A 24,119-nucleotide genomic window follows, 5' to 3' on the forward strand; every position below is an offset into this window, starting at 1 on the left:
CACCCCCTCCCCACTCCCCCGTCCCACCAGCAGCACCGGGCGAACCCGCACGCGCGGGATCAGGGCCCCAACCTCCGGGAAGAAGGCGGCAGGGGGGGCTCGCCCCGCCCGCAGGCCCGTTCCGAGGGCACCGGGCCCGCAGCCCAGGGCCAGCCCGCCGGCGCCCCGCACCGCGCAGCGGGTGTGGCCAGTCCACAAGCCGCCAGCTGCGGAGCCTCTTAACTTTTACCTTTCCCGCCGTGCCAGCCTGCCGCCCTGCTGACCCGGTGGCCCACCAGCTCCCCAACGCCCCCGGCCCTCGCCCCCACACAGCCCTACACCTGAGGGGAAACCCAAAACAAAACTTTTTCCTCTCCACTCAGTTCAAACTCCGCAGCCTCCACGGTTGCCGCAAACCATCCCGTCCCTAGCAACAAGGTTCCGGCCGTAGAGCGAGCGCCTCTAGGTGTAAGGAAGGTGATGTCGTAAAGCCGCGAGTGTCGTAAACCAGGTGCGGTGGGGAGGGGGAGGGGTGGAGGCGGAGGGGTGAGGGGGGAGCAGGGGGAGGGAGGGAGGGAGGGCGGGAGGGGGAGGAGGTGACTCGAGCATTTAGACACAGGCGAGAGGATCATGGCGGATGGCCCCAGGTGTAAGCGCAGAAAGCAGGCGAACCCGCGGCGCAATAACGGTGAGTGGCGGAGGGGACCCGGGAGCGGCGGAGTCAGGGGGAGCCGGGCAGCCGAGGCGCCCCGAGGGTGAGGGGGGCGAGCCGGGCTGGGGGCGGCCGGGGCAGGGACGGGCAAAGTGGAGTGGGAAAGTAGAAAGTAGTGCTCTGCCCCCCTCCGCCGCCGCCGTGCCGAGGCGCCCGCGGCCGCCCGCTCTCCCCGAACCGTTATGTCTCTTACCTGGGCTCTCTCCGCCTAGCGGCTCCGGCCGCCTGCCGCCTCCCTGGACCGTTAGCCGCCGCCGCCGCCGCCGCGGCCGCATCCCCGGCGCAGGGAGGGCGGCCGGACGCGGCCGGCGACTTTTCTGGTCCCGGGTGGAGCGGCTGTTGCTTCTTTCCGCACTTTTCCCCACTCTTTTCGCCCCCCGGCGCCTCCCGCTCCCCTCCTCCGCGGCCGTCTCCGGGTGCTTCACCCTCGGCGGCGCCCCAGGCCCCCCCTCCCCGGGAGAGCTGAGGCACAAACTTGCGCCCCGCGCCGCCCGGGCAAAGTGGCTTCCGCGCGCCACGGCCACGGCGGGCGCCGGCGCTCGGGCTCCGGGGCCGAGCCGGGCCGGGCTGCGGGCGCCGCGGGCTGCGTGTCGTCCGCGCGCGCGCGTGTCTCTGTATATGTGTGTGTGTGTGTGTAAGTGTGCGCGGGCGCCGGCGGTGCGCGCTACGGCGCGGCGCGGCGGGCGGACCGGGCTCGGACGGCGGCGGTAAAGTTGTGACCCGCGCTCTCGCGGAGCGGGGATAGGGCGGCGCGCGGGGCCGTGGGTGCCCCCCGGCGCCCCTCCTCCGCGCGCCTCGGGCCCCGCCGCGGCGGGCTCAGGCCTGGGCGCTCGCGGGCCAACCCCCGCGAGTGAGGTCCCTGTTTTCTGAACATCTCGTGGGGCGCCACGGTGGAGGGGTGGCAAGGAAGGGGGGGGGTGCGAAGCCGGACGAGGCGCCTACTTGCTGCTGCGGGGAGCTGCGTGGCTGGCGGCGGGGTCGGGCGTGCAGCGGTGTTTTGTGGAGTTACTACCTGATCCCAGAGCCCGGGAAGCACCACAGACAGATCCCCCGCCCGCATCGGGACGGGGTTGCACGCATGGCCGCGCTCCGTGCTCTTTCGGTTTTGGGGTGCGGGATGGGGGTGGTGGTGGTGGTTGTTACCTGGGCAGGACGGAGAGCTGAAACTGGGATGGCGCTCTGGGTCTCGAGTGGAGGAGGAGGAAGAAGAGGAGGAGGAGGAGGGTGAGGGGGTGTGGAGTGGGGGTGGGGGAGGGGGCGGACGGACCGACGGACGCGCCCGGGCCGCCGCCGCCGCGGCAGTGTTTATTGATCAGTGCTGGGGTGCCAGGGAAACACACACCCCTTCGACTGGCGTGAGAGTTGTTTTTTAAAAAAAAAAAAATTAAAAAGGAAAGAAAGGGAGAAGAAAGAGAGGGTGAGAGAGCGAACAGACAGACGGACGAGGGGAAAGAGCCGAGGTCCACACATGTGGCGGTGGTCGCACGGTCGCCCTTTCCAGTTTGGACGGACGGTGTAAGTTGATTGCATGTCTATTTATCTGGCGGCGGGGGGGGGGGGGGGTGGTGGCGGAGAGAGCAATTCGGTGCCTTCTCGGTGTCTAGTTCAGCGGCGAAATGTCTGCTGATTGTTATTGTCTGGACAGTTCCTGTGGCGAGAGGGGCGAGACTCGCCGGCCGGGGGCGGCGGGCGCGCGGCGGGCGGAGCGAGGCCCCCGCCCCGCGCGCGCGCGGGTACCTGTTTGTATAATAATGGGCGGCAACGGCCCTGCGCTGCAGCCGCGGCTATATAAGGAATTGCGCGTGCATTTGGGACGGAGGGCTCGATTTTTTTTTTCCCTCCTGCTTTATTTTCACGAGGACTTTCGGAGAGTGGAAGAATAAATGAGCCCCTGGTGCGATCGCTGTAGCGTCCGGAAAAATGAGGAATTACGTGTTTAAGTCACAACTCTGGCGGTGCCCCCTCCCCCCCCCCCCCCCCCGGCGCCCAAGCTCCCTTTCTCCCTCCCATCTGGGACCAGAAAGGCGAGGTTTTGTAACCTTTCCTGGCAATTTTAGAATTTGTGTGGGATTTCCTGTCTAGAATCAGATAGGAAGATTTTAGGCTGTTCCAAGATGTTTCCTTTCCATCATAATACGTATTTTTAATATAACTGAGTCGACATTAAAGTCACCGCTTCCATGAATGATTTTTACTTTTTCGAATAAATGGTTGCCTTTTAAGACACCTGGTAGTTACACCGAAAGGTATATTGGTCTCCTCACGGCGGAGGGATGACTTGTTACTGCAAGAAGCAGAGCATAGGCTATTGCTATTTTAATTTCCTGTTTTAGCGTCACGTAGTGTGTGTTCTGTATTGAGCTGTTGGCCGCCGTTGCTGATGTGGCTTTATGAAAGGTAAGTTGGTTCCGAAAAGGCTATTTGCTTTTACCTTATTTAAAATGTTGATCGCCAGAGAAAGGGGCTTTTCTTGTTGCTGACGACATGTGTGTGACATGTGAGTCTGAACCACCCAGCGTCCGTGCAGCTGCTGTAAACATGTTTACCTGAACAGGAAAGAATGGATTCTTCTCCTAGAGATCTTGTGATATGAATATTATACTTGTAAGACATATCAACAGATGACTTAAGGAGGAAAAAAAAAGCTATCCTGAAAGGTACTTGAAATCAACAGGAAAGAGGTTCTTGATCGCTGCAGCAAATGGCAACTTGTGCAGGTAGAAAAAGATGGTGTTTAGTTTTCTCCTGCATGTCTGTCAGTCCCCTCCTGTCTGCTGATTTCCTTCTCTGGGGAGGATGTATTTATACCCAAGCTTGCTGCCAGTGTTTTTCCTTTGTGTTTAATATTAGAAAAACGGATTTGGGGCTGTTTAGCAGAAACGTCTTGTCTGCGGTATGCGTTGCTCTCAGAAAACAAAAGGTGTTTGAGACAGCACTGTACTACCACAGGTATCTTCCATTTTCATCACTTTTGGCTATGCGCTAGTATTTCTTTTTGTTCTCAAATGCTTCTCATCCATTGCTGATCTTTGTAGCCAACCTATATGATTTAGCCTCAGATTTTGCATATGAAAAATGAAGGTATGTGTCATTGTGTTGTGAAACCTCGGGATAGTACCAGTTAATATTTCTTAGCAACGCAGTCATATTTAAGCTGCAGATATTTTGGAGATAATGGTCTGGAAAATATTAACTCTTAAATCTTTTAATGAAATAATAATGTATACAATGAGAGGTAATCATAGAAATATTTTGTTATTCATATTTGAACAGTATTTTTATTCATTTTGAAATATGGTATGCAGATTTTTACAGCAAAGGCTTAAGTAAAATATTTTCTTTCTAGACTACATCTGCAAGGTAGGATATTAATGACAGTGTCAGAGTAGAACTACACATAGGTAAACTCGTTGAGCAAGATTTGGCCAAAGCATCAAATCTTCTGGGGTCACTAGGGTAATGATGTTAGTCATCTGTGAAGGAGTGACATTAGAATTGCTAAAATTGGTTTTTACTACTATAATTTAATGCTTCATTGTGATTTTTTAAAAATTTGTCTCTACTCATTTCCCACATTATATGTGGTTTTCTTCTTTTTTTCCTTCCTGTTTTTCTTGACTCAATGTACTCAAGCTACTAAGGACCACATGCTGATTAATTTACCTTTGATAGAACAGCAGGCAGGTACCTTTCTGTCATTAGCACCATTTCTTCTTGCTGTCTTAGGAAACTACCAGTAGAGGATGCTAACAAAAATGATTATTATGCAGTAGTATCATAAGCCTGTCTATCTTCTGTGCTTATTGAAATCTTCTGTATAATTCTGAGTCTTACTGTTACTTAAAACTAGCTCTTAATGAATTAGACATTAGTATTTTCTAGTTTACTGTCATTAGAAAGAAGTAGGAATGTTTTTAACTTGAATAATTTTTTATAAATTTGAACTTTTTAAATCTTGATATTCATCCAATCTGCTTTAAAGCAGACCTTTTTTTCTTTTAAAAGAAGTTTATGTTCTTAGGCTTGGAGAAGGACAGGCAATGACTGCTTTTATTTATTTTGTGTATCTGAATTTCCTCTTTTTGTTCAGCATAAGATTCCTGCAAATATATAGTCTTTCTTTTCAAAAAATGAAATGGCTAAGTATAGTAAGGAAATTGCAATTGATAAAACAAGGTAACAAGTTTTCCATAACTTACATAGACTTGAATTGTAACGGGATTTGCAGATAGCTGCTAATATATTTGTTAGCCAGTAGTCACTCAGATGTTAGTGGTTTTTAGATTTTATCTTTTCTTTTAAGTCCCTTTCCTACTGGTGGCCCTTCTTCACTTCATTTTCTAGTTAAGTATCGGTATATAAATTTAAATCTATTAACTAAAAGTTAAAGAATATAAATTTATTTCGAGTCTTTAAATTAAGAGTCGAGGCTTATTAATTGTTGTATACTTATGCTCTGCTCAGCAAACCATAAAAATTGAAATTATAACTTGAGGGTGTGTGTGTGTGTATGTGTGTGTGTGTGTGTTGGTCCTAATACTTGAACTCAGGGCCTGAGTACTGTTCCTAGCTTTTGTGTTCAAGGCTAGTAATCTACCACTTGAGCCACAGCTCCACTCTGACTTTTTGGAGGTTAGTTGGAGATAAGAGTCTCACAGACCTTCCTGCAAAGGCTGTCTTCAAATTATGATCCTCAGATGTCAGCCTCCTAACTAGTTAGGTTTATAGGCATGAGCTACCAGTGCCAGGCTGAAATGATAACTTTTACATGAAAATGATTCTGTGAAGTTTAATGTTTTTAGTTATGCCTTTGTTTTCTACGCACATGGTTATGTTGATATAACTACAGTTTTTGAGCCTTGCATTAGCTCAAATGTTAAAAGTATTTATTTTTCTAATTTTAAATGTTTCTGTAAATGCTCTAATGCCAGTACCATAATGAAACAGTTAACACTGTTGATAGTGACTTACGTAGGAATTATCTAAACTATCAGGTGATCCTGTGTGTACTTTTCATGAATCTTCTTAAAGGAAAACTTAAATGTTTAATATAAATTGAAAGCATCATCAGTTACTTTAAATGACCCTGAAATAAAAGCATGGGAAATATTTACTTAATGCCTTTTGTTTATTTTTCTTGTATCCAGTATTTTTGAAGTTCTGTGCCCTCCTGTATTTGTAATCTTAGTAGCTATGAAGCATATGATAAACTTGTATTGAATTGGGAATTGAATTTTAAAAATAAGTGTGATTATTTTTCATAAATGTGTTTTAACTTTTCCATGCTTTAGAACCAGATATCAAGACAGATGCAGTATCATGCAGCAGTATATTTTTGTGGTACTGGGGTTTAGACTGACTAGGAAATACTTTACCTTGTCTTTACTAGGCAAGTACTCTACCACTGGGGCCACACTTCCAGCTCTGTTTAGATTAAGGTCATTTTTCAAATAAGATTTTATGGTTTTTGCTCAAGCAGCTTCAGACGAAGATCTTCCTACCCATGCCTTACACAACTGGAATTACAGTTGTAATCACCATAGCTGGCTTGTTTGACATAGGTCTCACTAATGTTTTGTCCTGGCTGATCTTGAACCACAATCATCTTGATCGCTGTCTGCTGAGTAGCTAGGATTATAAGTGTGTGCTACTGTGCCTGGCCAGAAACTCTTAACTACATGTATTAAAATTGCAAATTGTGCTCATGTTGGAAGAAGATGAAATAGAACTAATTACAGAACTACTTAAGATTGAAAAATACTTCTTAATCTTTGCAACATGACCATTAACTTATAGGGAAATGTATGTTGTTCTTTTCTAATAGACATAAATTAACAGAAAAGGGCATTGTTGAAATAAAATTCAGAAGTTTTAAACTACAAAGGTATCTTGATTAGAGCATATGATAAAATGGTTCTTCACACTACCTGTTAAAGGGATTAATGTTGTACATACTTCTAGCTAAATAATCATGACAAAAATTAGAAGTTGTGTAGACTGACAAAATTAGAAGTTGTGTAGACTGATATATGTCCAGTAGAAAAACTTCCATTAAAATCCTGGTTACAATTTGTATTACAGCTGGACTATTGTATCCACAAGGATCATTCAGTTCACATAATGTAACTTTAAGTTATTTTTGCTTCTATAGGTGTTTTTAAGGATGCCCTTGATATTTTTTTTTTATTTATATTGTCATGGGGCTTGAACTCTGGGCTTGGGCGCTGCCCCTGCACTCTTCAGCTCAAGCCAAGACTTGAGCCACAGTACCACTTCCGGTTTTCTATTGGTTTATTGGAGGCAAGAGTCTCATGGCCTTTCTTGCCTGGGCTGTCTTTGAACTGTGATCCTTGGATCTCAGCCTCCTGAGTAGCTAGGATCACAGGCATGAGCCACTGGTGCTCAGCTGCCCTTGAATTTTTATACAAGTAAAATCTGATATTTATGTTGGCATTGCTGAGGAAAATATGGTTAATATTAAGCAAAACATCTTTATGCTGCCCATGAGATCTTATGAGGAGAGTATATGTTCCTCCAGTGCTTGATGAACTCTGTATCTGATATAATGTCTTTTCTATCTATACCTATGATAAAATTTAATTTACAATTAAACACAATGAGAGATTCACGGCAGCCAGTAATAAAATGGAACAATTATAACAAAACCAGCTGGGTGCAGTGGCTCATGCCTGTGTTAATAAATACATACTGTTAATTATGAGCTAAAATGTAATGCAGCAGATCTTTTATCTACAGTTACACCTTCCACAATTTCTGTTGTTATTGGTCAGCCATGGTCCAAAAGTATTAAATGAAAATTTTCAGATATACCTCACTAGGTTCTAAATACCACTGCTAGACTTGTTTACTCAACTTTCTTGCTCACAGCTGACTCCCTACTACTTAAGCCATGCCTTTAGTCTATCATTTTTCTGGTTAATTGGAGATGAGGTCTTACAGACTTTTCTTCCTGGGCTAGGTTTGAACTATGACCCCCCCAGGTCTCAGGCTCAAGATGATTTTTTAGATGATAGGTGTGGACAGTTGGTTCCTGTCTCATATTCTGTTTTACTAGCCTGCCTTTGGCAACCTTCAGTAATATGCAAAAGATGAATAACTTGTTCTTTCTTTTTATTGTAAAGGTGATGTACCGAGGGTTACAGTTAGAGGTCAGGTAATGAGTACATTTCTTTTTTTAGTGGTGTCACATATTCCCTCATTTTCTTCCAATTTTTTCCCTCCTGAGCTCTCCCCCCACCAAGTTTTATAGTTCATTTTCAACATAATGTCTAGTGAATATCACTGATGAATTAGTTCACCCTTTATTTTTGTGCTTCTCCTTACCCATCCCAAAACAGATAAACATACATACAAGACAAAAAGTACAGAACACAAAAGCAGTGACAAAAGGGAAAAAACAAAAGACAGAACAAAAAAATAACAAAAAGTAAAATAAAAAACCTCTTATTTTTATTTCTTGGAGTTCATTTAGATGAACATCATCTTATATGATCATATGCAAATGCCTATTGAGCCTTTGTAATCTTATCTTAAAACTTTCTTTGGAATCACTGTGTGAATGTTACAGTCCTGTTTAATTTATGTGTTCAAGTATAATTTTTTAAATCTATAACCATGCATTGTGTTTACTTGTAGATTTTTAGGTATTCTTATTATTAAATGAGGGAAACTTCTGTTTTTTAGGTCTAGCTTACTTCACTTAATATAATTTTCCCAAATCTTTCTGTTTCATTAGAAATGAGGCAGTATCATTCATTCTGATGAAAGCATAGTATTCCACTGTGTGTGTGCATACACACACACACACACACACACACACACACACACACACACACACACACACACACACACACACACACACACACACACATCACATTTTCTTGATCCATTTGTCCACTGAGGGGCATCTGAGTTGATTCCATATCTTGGCTATGGTAAACAATGCTGCAGTGAACATGGTTGTGCTGGTAGCTTTTAGTGTGCTGGTAGCTTTTAGTGTGGCCTTGTTTGTGATTTTAGATAAATGCGAAGGAGTGGAATTGCTGGTCATAGGGAAGCTCTATGTTTAATTTTTGAGGAACCTCCATACTGCTTTCCAGGGTGTTTGAACAAGTTTAAATTCTCACGAACAGTGTAGTAACGTTCCCTTTTGACCACATCCTGGCCAGCATCTACTATTAGTTTTCTTGATAATGCCAATTCTAACAGGTGAGGTGGAATCTCAATGTTGCTTTGATTTGTATTTCTTTTATGTGCAGAGATGTTTAACATCTCCTCGTGTATCTCTTGGCTATTCTCACTTTTTCTTCTGAGAAGTCTCTCTTTAACTTTTTAGCTCATTTATTAATTGGGTTGTTATTTTTTTACACCAGGAAAATATTACAAGAAGGGATAGGGGAAACACTTAGAGCTTCTAGGCACGGGTCAGAACTTTCTAAGCAAAGATCCAGAATCACAACAAATCAAAGAAAGGCTGGATAAATGGGATTGCATCAAACTAAAGAGTTTCTGTATGGCAAAGGATATAGCCAGCAAGATGAATAGCCCACAGAATGGAAGAGCTTTACTAGCTATGCATCTGCCAAGGCCTCATATCTAAAATATACTTAGAGCTTAAAAAATTACTCTCCCCCCCAAAAAAACACTTGTTCTTAATGCATCAAAATCCACTTTGAAAAATCTGCATTTGAAATTAATTTTTTCAGGGCCTATTTTCTAACCAAAGCAAAAGATTTAGTGAGGCTACAATGTCAGAGAAAAATGCCCAAGGAGAGTGGTCATAGTTAAGCAGGATGTGAATATTACCTTTGTGATTACTTATTTCCTACATTGTTCTAATAAGCTTAACAATATACCAATCCTTTCACATTCTATAGGTTTTATCTTTACATGGGATATTTATTAAACCAATCACTTGTAGGCTGGTGCTTTACCACTTGAGCCACACTTCTGCACCCTCCTACCTTTTCCATCAACTATCCACTCTCCCATATTCCCTTTTTTACCCCACTTAAAGACAGTTACAACAGGTTTCATTGTTCTGTTTTCATATATGTATATAAAGTACTTCAACCATATTCATTTTCCTTCATTCTTGTCATTAACTCTCTCCCTCTTACTGATACTCCCCCCACCCCCCCTGTATAACCTGTCACTCATTTAAAAATATTTTAGTGTATTAATTGGGAAAAGGAGTTTCATCATGGCATTTTACATTAGAATTAGTCAAGTGAACCCATCTCTGTTGCTCTTTCCCCATCTCCCCTATCCTCTATTGTTCAACAGCCTTCAGTGAGATTCCTTATGTCACCAACATATATTCAGTTATTTCAATATTATTCATCCTCCATCATTATCTTTCCTTCTTTCCTTCTCCCTCAGCCTTCTAAAGAGTTCATAATTACAATTGTATCTCTGTGTATCTACACATACATACATATATACACATATGTTATAGTATATACATATATACATGTTACGTACATATATACACATGTGTATACATGTGTATGTGGGAACATACATAGCATGTATGTATATGTATGTAGATACCATATTTTCTTTATATATTCATCAGTTGTTTAGCACTGTGATTGATTCCAGTTTGGCCATTGTGAATAAAGCTGCAATAAATCACATGAGTTCCCAGATATCTGTCTTGTATATTGATTTATATGCCATTGGATATTTGCCTTAAAGTGGTATGGTAGCACCATAAAATGGGTTTGGTTTTAGATTTTTGAGGACCATTCTGATTTCCACAGTGGTCACACCTAATGTACATTCCCATCAATGGTATATAAGGTTTCCTTTTCCCCCACATGTTCTATCAGCATTTGTTGTTGTATATTTTATTGGTCATTGACATTTTGACTAGGGTGAGATAGAATCTTACTCTATTGTTTTGATTTGCATTTTATTCATAGCTAAGTATGTTGCACATTTCTTCATGTATTTGTTAGCTATTTGTATTTCTTCTTCTGCGAACTGTTTGTTCAGATAATTTGCCCATTTGTTAGAGTGTTTCTTATGCCATTTTTAGTTCTTTGCAGTTCTGTATATGAATCCTTTGTCTATCACGTGGTTTATTTTCTCCTTTTTATTTTTTTGATTTCTTGAAAGTTCATTATAGCTTATATCTATCATATATATTACTTTAAAATTCTCCTTTTAGCTCTGTATTTGAATTGAATAATCTACATTAATGTCAGTAACTTTTGATCCTGGTATCTATTGATGTATTTATAGAAAAAACATTGAACTGAGAAATAAAACTCTTTCATTGTAATATTAACTTGTCAGTGAATTTGGAAACTTGTCTATGAAGTTGGGAAGATAATGTGATTTATCTAGGCCTGAGTTTGTTCTTCTGTGGAATGGATATGTTAGGTTACTGTGTACTAGGGCATTGCAACTGAAGATACATAATAGCTTGCATTGTAGTAGCTTACATTGTAGTAGGAAAGGAAAAATGGAAAAACAAACTTAAAGGTTTTTTGGTAACTGCTATGGTACTCAGTCCCATATACAAAGAGGACAGTGTTGTATCATAAAGATGTATGTATAAGTTATTCTTGCAAACAAATGTTCTATACAGGAAGAACAGTATGTGACTGTTTCTCTCTGTCTCTCATACACACACACACACACACACACATGCATGCACGCATGCACGCGTGCATGCTTGCACACAAATACCCACACACCGTGGGACAGGTTTTGCTGCACTGTGTGGGTGAGTGGAACACAGTAGGGATAAGGCTCAAAAAAAATAAGGAAGCAGTGAACTAAAAAGACTTTCAGTTACTATAATGAGTTTGAATGTTACCAAATAATGTGGAAAAGTCTTGAAGCAGAAAATAACACTTTATTTGTGTAATTCATCATTTTATATTTTATTGTATATTTTGTTAACATATTTTAAAATTCAAGATAGGCTTGTTTTATGAAAAGAAGAAAAATTTATAAATCTAAAAGCAAATTCATTCTGCTTCTCTGAGTTCTCACTTATCATGTAATAATGCCAATGGATTCATTGGCATCATGTTACAGTGGAGCTCTATCCCTTACTGTCTCCACCACCACTTCTGCTACCTTCAAATAACGAAAGGGTTACTTCACTTAGAAGCATACACAGATTTCAAGTTAGTGGCTAAGATCTACACATATACAGTACACAAATACTTGCCCAGTTGGCCATGTATTTCTATGCTCTATGCTTTTATGGGGAAATGCATATTTTCTTTTTACTTCTTTCTAAATCAATAAATCACAACCCAAACAAACGTGGGCCTTACAAACATAGTCAATAAAATAATTTTACTGCCATTAATTCTGGTTCTCCAAAAATGTAAAACACTCTACATTTATTATAATTTATTATAATTTTAAAAATATTTTTGGCATTTATTGATGGTTCTGAATAGACCTCTACTTATTGTTTTTGTTATTGTTTTTTGGTTTAGGTTCTCTACCATAGACATTTAGTAAATTAAATGTTACTTATCCTTTTATTGAGGAGAGGGCCTCAAACTCACTGTGTATGTCAGACTGGCCTTCAACTCAGAATCTTTCTACTTCATCCTCCCAAATGCTGGGATTACAAGTGTGTATGTGTGTGGAATGATTTTTGCCATTTTTTCTTCAGTAATGGGGTTTGTACTTAGAGCTTTGCACTTGCTAGGAAGACACTATAGGAAAGTAGGAGAAAAATGAAGGAGGGGTAACAAGTTCGACAAGAAATGTACTTATTATTTTACTTATGTGACTGTAACTCCTTGGTACCTCTCCTTGAAAATAAAAAAAGGACATGCTTCCAGACTTTTTTTTTTTTTTTTGCACTGGCTCTTTTGAGAGAGGCTTGCTTTGTTGCCAGGGCCCTGCACCTAGACTATGATTTTCCCATTTTATTCTTTTTGCCTTTCTGGGGTGACGTGTACCACAATGCCCAGCTTCTCCCACTAAGATAGGATCTCATGAACTTCATTTTCTTGGGCTGGCCAGGAGCAATGATTCTTAGTATCTCAGCCTCCCACTAACTGAGAAAGTAGGCATTTGCCAACAACCCAGGTATTGGTTGAGAAGGAGGTCTTGTGAACTTTTTGCCTGGGCTTGCTTCCTCCTGATCTCAGGCTCTGTTTGGAAGTTACATTGTATGCTATGATATAGACTAAATACAATGAAATATACTTTGATCATGTTTTGACTTTTGAATAATTCTTTAATAATAATTTTTAAATAAAATGGATGTCTTGTTTATGCTGATCTTGCTTTCTAAATACTTCTTGTATGATTTGAATTGTGTTATTTAAGGAGAATTTATATTCTGTATGCCATTATATGTTTTCATCAAAACCTTAAAAACCTCATTTTACTATTCATTACTCCCCCTCTATACACTATGTGCTTAATTTGTCTTATTATGTTTGACAATAATGAAAGTTAATATAAAATGTTTATAATTTTAATTTTTACCAAACCAGACTGACTTTTTAGTGAATAACATAATATTCTTCTTAAAAAAATAATAGATGTGCCAGGTGTTGTTGGCTTATGCCTCTAATCCTAGCTACTGAGGAGACTGAGATCTGAGGGTTGTGGTTCAAAGCCAGTCCGGGCAGGAAACTCCATAAGACTGTTATGTCCAGTAAACCACTCAGAAAAGTGGCACTGTGGCTCAAATGGTAGATCGCTTGCCTGGAGCTGAAGAGCTGAGGAGCAGCACCCTGACCCAGAGTGCGAGCCCCACGACTGACCAAAAAAAAAAAAGATGCATGTGGAGTTTTATATCACAACCTTCAAAAATAGGGCACTAATAGCTCATGGCTATAATCCTAGCTAATTGAGGTCTGTAGTATTGTTTGAGACCAAGCCAGGCAGAAATGTTTGAGACCCCTTCTCAACTCATTGCTGAGCTCAGTGGTAGGTACACATCTGTCATCCCAGGCTATATAGAAAGCTAAGATTTAGAGAACTGCAGTTTTATACCAGACTGGGCAGAAAAGTTTTTGAGGCTACACTCCCAGAGAGTGAAGCTGGTTGTATGTTGTGTACCTGTGATCTCAGTAATGACTGGAAGCCTAAATAAAGTATGTAAATCATGGCTCAAGGGTATGCTTGGGCAGGAAGTGACACCTTATCTCAACAATAGCCACTGAAACACAGGGCTGGAATTATGTGTGACTCAATTGTAAAATGTCAGCTTAGCGTGAATGAGGTATGCTTGAGTTCAGACCCCAATACTAAAATAAATACAAAATGCCAAATAATCACGTTTTTACTCATCTGTGGAATCTGGATCTAAAAGATAGACATGCACACATATACACACATACTTACATACACATATCACATATATGCATACACACAAAATGTAGATATAACTGGGAGGAGGAAATTCTGTAGGATGAATAATATCAAAATACATAATGTCTAGATGAAAGAGAGCTTAAGGAAACACTGAAAGCTATTGAATAAAAGAGTGATAGGGAAAGAAATTGATGAGGTTAATCTGAGTAAATTATGTATACGCATGTGGATTACCATAGTGAAACCTCTTTGTGCGATTAACATATACTGAGACAAGGAAAAAGGTGAATGATAGGGCAATCGGTGATGGGGGTGATGTGAGCATCAGCAGGAGTGGGAATGACCAATGGAGGCTAAAGGAAGATGACTATGATTGAAGTAGGTATATACATGAAAATAGAAAAGTAAAACCTGTCTATATGAAAGAGAAAGTGAAGATGAGTTTTTTTTTATCACAGTGCATGTTTTCATATAAAAAATGTCACAGTGAATACCACTTGTATAGCTAATATATGCTAGTAAGCATTATACAAATATTAACCCCCCATTACAGTAGCAAACCCCCCATTTGTAGTAGCAAAGGTAGTTTCATTTTCTTAGTATAAAAAAATTTAAATGGGATGTACAAGTCATTATGTCGAAAAATGAACTTTACAACTTTGGTGCGGGGGGGGGGTGGTAGCAGGGAGGATTGGGTGGGGGGGCAGGGTGAGGATGGGAAGGGGAAACAAAGGAGGAGGCTACAATGCTTGATAAGAAATGTACTCATTATTTTGCCCATGTAATTGTAACCCCTCTGTACAGTATTTTCACAATAAAAATAAATAAATTTAAACCCGTTTGGCTACAAAATACTTCAAACATATTTAAATAGGTACTATTAAGCATAAAAACCTATGAGCAATATTTATTACTCAAAATTATTTTCCAGAAAAACGAATTCCTAGGAATTAATTACCTTTTCAACTACACACACACACACACACACACACACACACACACACACACACACACACACACACACACACACACACACACACACACACACACACACACACACACACACACACACACAAAATCTATTTCAGACTATCTGTGGCCTAGGCAGATAAGCTTTGCTTTTTGGATTGGTTAACACTTGTAGGTGTTGTAGGAATTAAAGTTGTGATTTAATCTAATATATTTTTAAATGAGCAACCAATAACTGCCATTTATTTGATTGAAAGAGAAATAGGGCTGTCAGGAGTAGTTCTTGGCAAGATTATTCTGGGAAACCTGTTATAGGATTTCATTGCATTATTTCTCTTCCTCATCTTGATTTTCATCTGAATTGTACAGAGCCTAGAAATTACATGTCATCTTTTCCTTATCCCCTATCTCCCGTTACTCCTCTAATTTCTCCTCTTCCTCCTCTCCCCCTTCTTCCTTTTGTCTTTGCTTTGAACTTAAGTGTCTTGTACTTGCTAGGCAAGTGCAAACCCAATTGAGTTATACCTCAGCCCACGCATCTGCCTTTACTGTAAGTCATCAATGCTGTTCACAGTGATGATCATACTTCTACCATAACATTCTCAAGAATTCTGATCCCCTCATTCACATAGATAAGGAAAGTAGTTGCTAGTGAAAGGTGATTTGTAACATGGATTAAGAACCCAGGAGGTGATAAATATGAATTGGTGGAGACAAATGCCAAGCAAAACCTGGCATCAGGGTAAAACAGTTGATTTTACTATAGATTTTTGTAAATTATACAGGCATGTTAAAATTTCTGACATTAGGCATGAAACCGAGAAAAGTAGTGAATATATATTCTAAAGCAGTAGTGGAAGGAAATAAAGAGAGCTACTTAATCTAAAATATATAAAGCAGCAAGCAAAAACAGGGTAAAGAAGAGGAAAACGCAAACATAATGTTTATCGCAGCATTATTTACCATAGCTAAGATATGGAACCAACCCAGATGCCCCTCAGTAGATAAATGGATCAAGAAAATGTGGTATATATACACAGTGGAATTTATGTCTCCATCAGAAAGAATGCCATTGCCCCATTTGTTAGGAGATGGAAAGACTAGGAAAAAATTGTATTTAGTGAAATAAGCTAGGCTCAAAGAAACATAGGTCCCATGGTTTCCCTTATTTGCAATAACTAGTACATGTGTAGGACAAGTAGAAAAGGTCAAAAGCTATATACATATGACCGTATAAGATGATGAAATGATCACAAACAAGACCATACTAAAACTACCAGCACAACTATGTTTATTGCAGCATTGTTTACCATAGCTAAGATATGGAACCAACCCAGATGCCCCTCAGTAGATGAATGGATCAAGAAAATGTGGTATATCTACACAATGGAATTCAGTGCCTCCATCAGAAAGAATGACATTGCCCCTTTTGTTAGGAAATGGAAAGACTTGGAAAAAATTATAGTAAGTGAAGTAAGCCAGGCTCAAAGAAACATAGGCCCCATGGTTTCCCTTATTTTCAATTACTAGTATATGTCTGAGACAAGCAGAAATGGTCAGATGAGTTGATGTTAGGTGAAACAAACCCCAAGATAAGGAAACAAGTGGTTTTTTTTTCTTTCTTGCTGTTGTTTTTAACATTTATAAGAGGATTTCTTTGTTGCTTTGTATGTCCCTCCCCCACGGTATAACCCCTATTTTCACTGTATTTGATGTTGGTATTCTTTGTGGAGGAGAAGGGAAAAAACAAATTATTTAAATAGGGGTACAGGTGGACCCATTGCAACAATGAGATGTACAACTTTGGCGGGGGGCGGCAGAGATGGGAAGGGATGGGAAGGGGAAACAAAGGAGGAGGCTACAATGCTTGATGAGAAATGTACTCATTGCCTTGCCCATGTAATTGTAACCCCTCTGTACGATATTTTCACAATAAAAAAAAAGATGATGATGATAAGAGAAATGAACCCCAAGATAGGGACACAAATATTTTTTTTTCTTTCTTGCTATTGCTTTTAACGTATTTATAATGTACCATGTGATTTTTTTTTTTTGTTTCTTTGTATGTTCCTCCTGTGTTCACTGTATTTGATGTCGGTGCCCTGCATCTTGTATATACACTTCTCTAATTTGGGGAGGAGAAGGGAAAAAACAAAATGCTTAAATAGGGATAGAGGTTGACCCATTGTAACAATGAGATGTACAAAACACTATGTTGAAAATGAACTTTAGGTGGGGAAGGGGGATAGTTGTGGAGGTGGAAGGGTAAGGATGGTAGGGGAAAAAAAGGAGGAGGCAACAATGCTGAATAGGAAATGTACTCATTATCTTGCTCATGTAACTGTAAAGTAGTTTTACAATAAAAAACATACCAAAAAAAGAAAAGAGAAGACAAGATATATGAAATCGAGGTTTAAAACAGAAAGGAGGGCTTTGAAGGTGGCTCAGTGGTAGAATGCTTACCTCGCATGCATGAGGCCCTGGGTTCAATTCCTCAGCACTTCATAAACAGAAAAGGCTGGAAGTGGTGACGTGGCTCAAGTGGTAGGGCGCTAGCCTTGAGCTGCAGAGCTGAGGGGGATAGTGCCGCGGCCCAGAGTTCAAGCCCCACTACCGACCAAAAAAAAAAAAAAAAACCCAAACAGAAAGGAGACATGAAAGCAGAGAGGGAACAATTTGAGAAGAGAAAGGACCAGTGGAAGAGGAGGGAACAGTCAAAGTCCTAAAGTATGTTCTGTACATGTATGAAAATGTCATAATTAAATCCATCATTTGCATAATTAATATATACTAATATGTAAAAAGAAATAAATATAAACTCACTAAATTTTCAATGCCAGGTCGCCAGAAAACAAAAATACAGGTAAAACTAAAGAAACATGTTATAAAGTACCAACGTGAGTGGATCCTTTGCCATCTATAAACACATGTATGATAATAAAAAGAGATGACAAATACAAAGCATAACATGAGAGAGTAGTGGTAAGTGCAAATCTATTGGTAGTGACTGGGGAAAAAAATTCCAATTAACAGAAACTGTTTGAATTGGATAAAACAACAGTCCATTTATATACTGTTTTTAAGAAACATACTTTTAAAATGCATATAGAAAGTTTGGAACAATAAAAAATTTAAATTATGTCTAAAAAAGTGTGACTTTATAAACTTAAGATTTTAATTTTGAGGCAATTACCAGCTTAGACAGTGGGGGCCATTAAAAATAATGAAAAGAGATAGAATTTTATACTAGTATATAACCAATATACTTTCATAATAGACACAAACATGTTTACAGAAGAAATGGCACATTCATTATGGTTGTGGGTTATTTGAAATAATCTCTTCAGTAAGTGTTAGAAGAAACAAAGTCAATAAGAAAAAATAATTTAATAAAAGGATTTTTAAGCTTGCCATAATGGACAAATATAGAACATTTCAACTACAGCATTTTTATGGTTTTTTTTGGGGGGGGATCCAGTCGTGGGGCCTGAACTTGGCCTGGGTGCTGTCCCTCAGCTCTTTAGCTCAAGGCTAGTGCACTACCACTTGAGCCACAGTGCCAGTTCTGGCTTTTTTTTCCTGCTTATGTGGTGCTGAGGAATTGAACCCAGGGCCTCATGCATGCAAGGCAAGCGCTCTACCATTGAGCCACCTTCCCAGCCCCATTTTTATGTTTTTAATTGTAAAAATACTGTACAGAGGGGTTACAGTTACATGAATAAGGTAATGAGTACATTTCCTATCAAGCATTGTTACCTCCTCCTTTGTTTTTCCCCTACCATAGTTTCCCTCCCCACTTCCCCAACTCCTCCCTCAGCATTTTTTAATTACATAGGAACATATGTAAAAAATAGATCACATTCTAGTTAAATATAACCAGTTTTAACAAATTTTAGTGATTTGATATCAGGCTAGCTCTGTTCTGTTTACAGAGATGCAAGTAACAAAACTTCTGTGTGTAAATTCAGGTGCTAATTTCTAAATGACTTGAGTCAAAGATTTGTAAGAAAAGTTAAAAAAGATTTATAATTATTTATAAAGCACCTTATATCAGAACTTAAACATAGCTAAAGTGATGCTTGTTCAAAATTGTAAGCTTTCATATTTACCTTACAGAAATAAAGGCTGAAGAAGAAAAAAATTCTGCACTATTAAGAATTAGAAAAAGAGAAATGGGATACTACTGTAATTGGAGCAAAAGGAAGTAATAAAGATGAGGTTATATATTAATAAGCTGGGAAATAAGAATAAATTGTTAGGATTAAAGTTTAAAAAGAAAAGAAAAATGGTGCTTAAAAGATGATTTGAGAAAACTAACAATTGACAAGTTGAACTAAATGAAAAGAGAAGTTACAAAACAGTGCTATAGTGAAATGAAATGCTTCTTCAGATGTCTCAGGAATGATTGACTTTATTGATCATTAATATAGTGATCTAAGATAACATAATTGAAAGCTTAGAGCAAAAAGACAAATTTCCAGAAAAATATAGCTCAAGAACTAACAGAAGATTAAAGATTAAAATATAAAGGAAAAATAGTCTTACACAGAAAAATACTACTAGCTCCAGGCAGTTTTACTAACAGGGTTTTACAAAACATCCAAGGAAGCATAATTATAGTCTTAAGGAAAGTATTCCAAAGTTTGGAAAAATGGACAATATCTGACTCATTTTATGAGACTGGAAGAAAAGTAGGAGAAGTGGGTTTTGTAGTGTAACTCAACCCAAATATAGATACAAAAAATCATAAGTTTAATATCATTATGCTTTACCTAGAAATGTATAAAAACAGTAGCACATCACTACAAAATTGGGTATAATCCTAAAATTGGAGATCTGATTATATATTAGAACATCACTTAATATGTTTGACTGTATCAGTTGCTTGAAGGCTGAGAATCAGGTGAACAACTGACATTTTAGCAAATCAGTGAATAAAAGGGCCCCATCTTAACATGATAAAGGCACTTTTTTTAAGTCACAGAAAAACTTCAACCTGTCTTGTCACACACTCAGTGGTAAATAAAGTATGAAAGGAATACTTTCCTTTAGTGTATGGCAAGAGAGAAGAGTTCTGTTAATGCCAGTTTTAATCACCTTGTAGTAAAGTTTTAGCTAGTACAGTAAGCTTTCAACAGACATTTAAACACTAATAAAACCCACTAGATTTCTTGTTTCTTTTGTATGTTCTTCACCCCATGAAATATCCCCCTGTTGTCACTGTATTTGATTTGGGTACCCTGGTATTGTATGTACATTTCTCTGAATTAGGGAAGGAAAGGGGAACAACAAAATGGTGAGACAAAGGACAAGGGGGGGGGGAACAATGCAACATCGATATTCATAAGACAATATGTTGGAAATAATCTGTACAATTTGGGGGAGGAGGGAAAGTGGAAGAAAATTGAGGGAAGGGGTAACAAGTTTGACAAGAAATGTACTTATTACCTTACTTATGTAACTAACCCCTCTGTACATCACCTTGACAATAAATAAAAGAAAACTAGATTTTATATTATATGGTTATGTACAAAAATCCACAGATGAATTATTGGGATTGAAGTTTAAATTTGGAAGCAAAATCATTATAGTAAAGTTAATTACATTTTAAACTCTGATAGCACATACAATTAAAAAGCAATCTTTATGTCATTACAGCAGCTAAGATGATACAAATAAACCTAATCAACATGCAATATTATTCTAAAACGTCATTGGAAGACCTAAAGAAAGATCCAGTTTATGGCATAATGTATCTTGTTCATGTTTATAGGAGGAATATTACGGTGATATCAATTCTCCCAATTTTAACCATAGGCTTTATACCATATGATCAAGCTATAAATAGTTTTCTGTGCAACTTTTCACAAATTCTAAAACTTACAAGGAGGAGCTAGGAGATAATAGCAATATAACTTAGGGGAACTTGATGTTTGATAGCACTAAATTGCCAGTCCATGAGAAAAGAGTGATTCCTTTGGTAATGTTTTTTAGTTAATTAAATAGAAAATAATTTATCGGGTTATTTAGAAAAAAAAACCATCCCAAGTAGAGTTTTAGATTTAAATCTTTAGTTATATAACGATATGGTAAGGTAAAACTATACCCCTTTTAAAAATAGAGCAAAATGTTTCTTGTGACAAGATGAAAACATAGAGAAAAATATTGACAAATATGATTATATCAAAATTAAGAATTTCTTCTTGGTAATTGATGCAGCATAGGACATGGGATTATAAATATTTAGCACATCTTAAAATCTACCACTTAGTGAAATAAACATAGCCACCTTATTAAAAAACAAACTAGACTAAGGCCTTGAATATGTTCCCTTGAAAGAACCTTACTTGACCAATCAGTATTACATCTTGAGCACCTCTAGTCTGAAATTTGAATTGCTCTAAAGAGTAAGCTGTATTTTTTTTTTTTTTTGGTCAGTCATGGGGCCTGAACTCTGGGCCTGGGAGCAGTCTCTCAGCTCTTCAGCTCAAGGCTAGCACTCTACTACTTGAGCCATAGTGCCACTTCTGGCTTTTTTTGATTATGTGGTGCTGAAGAATCGAACCCAGGGCCTCATGCATGAAAGGCAAGCACTCTACCACTAAGCCACCTTCCCAGCCCAAAAGTGTAAGATGTTTTGAGTACTGTGAGACTCTATAAGTAGGAAATATCACATCAGACCCTTTTGTGATGGATGGGTTGCCATCAGAATACTGCTTAAAAATACTGCTTAAAAGTATCTTCAGGTTAGATGTATAAGCTGTATATATATATATGATATATATATAATATATATACACATACATATATATACACACATACATATATAAATGAATTTTGTGTTTAAACTTGTTTTCCATCCTTGAAATACTAAATATTCTTACATTGGAAAAAAATGAAAAATCTACAACACTTCTGATTCCTTACTTTCTGATTGAGGTGTACTCAACCTATATAAGATTCAACTCCACTAGTTATTAGAGAGATGAAAATTAAAGCCCTAATGATGTTGATATTGGTATAGATATGAAACAATAGCAACACTTAGTGTTGATGCTAGTATAATATGGTGCATCCACTTTGGAAACAGTTTGCCATTATTAAAATTGAAAGAGTACACATACTGTGATACCCAGTATACCTTAGAGTATAGCTTAGGGAAACTACCATTACAGATATACCAAGTGTAGTTGTTAACTCTCTTATATGGCAGACCAAAATTTTTTATCATGACAAAAATTTGACTCATCCCTTTTTGTCTGATATCTGTGGGTACACATCCCAAGACTATGAAAAACGTACTTGCTCTTCTAAAGCTTCCTAACTACTGCCCAATGGATTACCATTTGTTTCTAGTTTCATTGCTGACCCTGGTACCAGAACGTTTCCAAGTCTCTTTGGATGCTTTTGTCTCAAGATGCTCTTAAGATCTTACTTTCTCCCTTATGCTAGCATAGGAAGATGCGAATTCATTTTATACTAAACTATCTCAACATTTTTAATTGATTATTTTCAGAATATTCCATAAACCTTTGGTAATCAATACTGGTTCATTGAAAAGTTTATTCAATTTGATATTTCATATGCTTTAAAAAGCTTTAATTTCTTTTTATCTATCTCATTACCATCATAATTTGTATCTTGAATTTTCTCTGCAGAGAAGAACAATAATCTAGTATTTCATTATAGGATTCCGTTGAACCTAAGATTTTGTTATTTACCATGTACATTTAAAGTGCAATATTTGGTTTATAGGATTTTTAAATTTTCTGGTTGTATAGTTATGTTTATCTTCTAATTTCTGTATGTGTAAAAATTTTCCCATAATTTTATATGATTCTTGAATAGCTCTTAGGTAATTCAATTCTAATTGAATGTTATAAAATGTTTGCATAATGAAAAGGTTGGAGGAGATGATTTTCTAAAGTGCCTTCAGAACAGATGCACATGATTTTGTGGTTCTGTATGCTTTGTTCACTTTGAATCTTAGTAGACAGCAACGGAAATATACTGATGATTGACCTATGACACAAAATCTATGAATACCTCAAATATGATTCTACTTCACCAGGTTCTTTGTAAACCCAAATATTGGACAAATCAAATGGTGTTTAGACTTTTTTTTTTTTTTTTTTTTTTTGGTCAGTCATGCGGCTTGAACTCGGTCTGGGCACAGTCCCTCAGCTCTTCAGCTCAAGGCGAGTGCTCTACCTCTTGAGCCAAAGAGTCACTTCCGGTTTTCTAGTGGTTTATTGGAGATCAGAGTCTCACAGACTTTTCTGCCCCGGCTGGCTGTGAACCATGATCCTCAGATCTTAGCCTCCTGAGTAGCTAGGATTACAGGAGTGAGCCACCGGCACCCAGCTTAGACTTTTTTCTTAAGGAGAAAAAAAGCATAGGGAAAATTTGACATAATCCTTAAGTTTATATTTTTCCAATTGTATAGAAGTTTGTTGTATGATGGGGAGACAGTTTTTTCTGAGGAGAAAATACAGGCCAACTATAACTGGACTTCTCTTTTCCTCAACACTTTTTAATCAGCCCTAATAAGAGGTATGGTGATTTTAATGCACTAATATAAAACAGTCTAGATGGTCATTTGATCTAAGTTTAAGTAATAGACATTAACTGACAAATTATTTGAGTTAAATAAGTATGTAGCCAAGTGCACTACTGTAAAATTGTCCCACTGTACCTTTATAAATAAAATAGATTATATTCTCAACTTCCTTAAAAAAATTTTCATGTTTATGTGTGTATGAAGTACATATTTAAATATTTATCTGTTCTGTATAAATTTTTATAACTTTAGTAATGTTGATAATTTATCAATTAAAGTATAAAATACTTAATAACTAAATGTATTTAAATAAATACTAATATGTAATAAGTACCTTCACTTTATAGTAGTGAAAATTCTCAATTTATTTTCCTTTAAACTTTCTGATTTAGGTTCTCATAACTGTTTGAAAATTTGGAATATTCTTAGGATCACTGACTGCAGCAGGAACTATTATTACTTATTAGCTGTAGTTGATAGAAGCTGTAGTTATTAACTATTAAAATATAATGTTATAAGGAACTATATGGCAAAGAATGAGTTACCTTTACACAGTGTTCTCTGTACCTC

At 38.6% G+C, this 24,119-nt stretch overlaps 1 protein-coding gene across 10 annotated transcripts in view; it reads left to right on the forward strand.

Annotated features, from left to right (window-relative positions):
• Positions 1 to 237: 237 nt before the first annotated feature.
• The window catches only part of Zeb1 (zinc finger E-box binding homeobox 1), a 159,165-nt gene continuing 135,283 nt past the window's right edge, over positions 238 to 24,119 (forward strand). For 2 of the 10 annotated variants that reach the window (XM_069998252.1, XM_069998256.1), the window contains exon 1: positions 576 to 667. In XM_069998252.1, coding sequence (XP_069854353.1) covers positions 610 to 667 — 58 coding nt within the window. In that variant the 5' untranslated portion in view covers positions 576 to 609. Of the gene's footprint in view, positions 491 to 575; positions 668 to 2,113; positions 2,207 to 2,745; positions 3,089 to 3,275; positions 3,409 to 24,119 lie in introns of those variants that run through there. The other 8 variants (XM_069998258.1, XM_069998260.1, XM_069998259.1 and 5 more) reach the window with 6 other exon arrangements.

This window comes from Dipodomys merriami, unplaced genomic scaffold (genome assembly GCF_024711535.1).
Source record: "Dipodomys merriami isolate MVZ:Mamm:240054 unplaced genomic scaffold, mDipMer1.0.p SCAF_51, whole genome shotgun sequence".
In the NCBI taxonomy this organism is placed as follows: Eukaryota; Metazoa; Chordata; class Mammalia; order Rodentia; family Heteromyidae; genus Dipodomys; species Dipodomys merriami.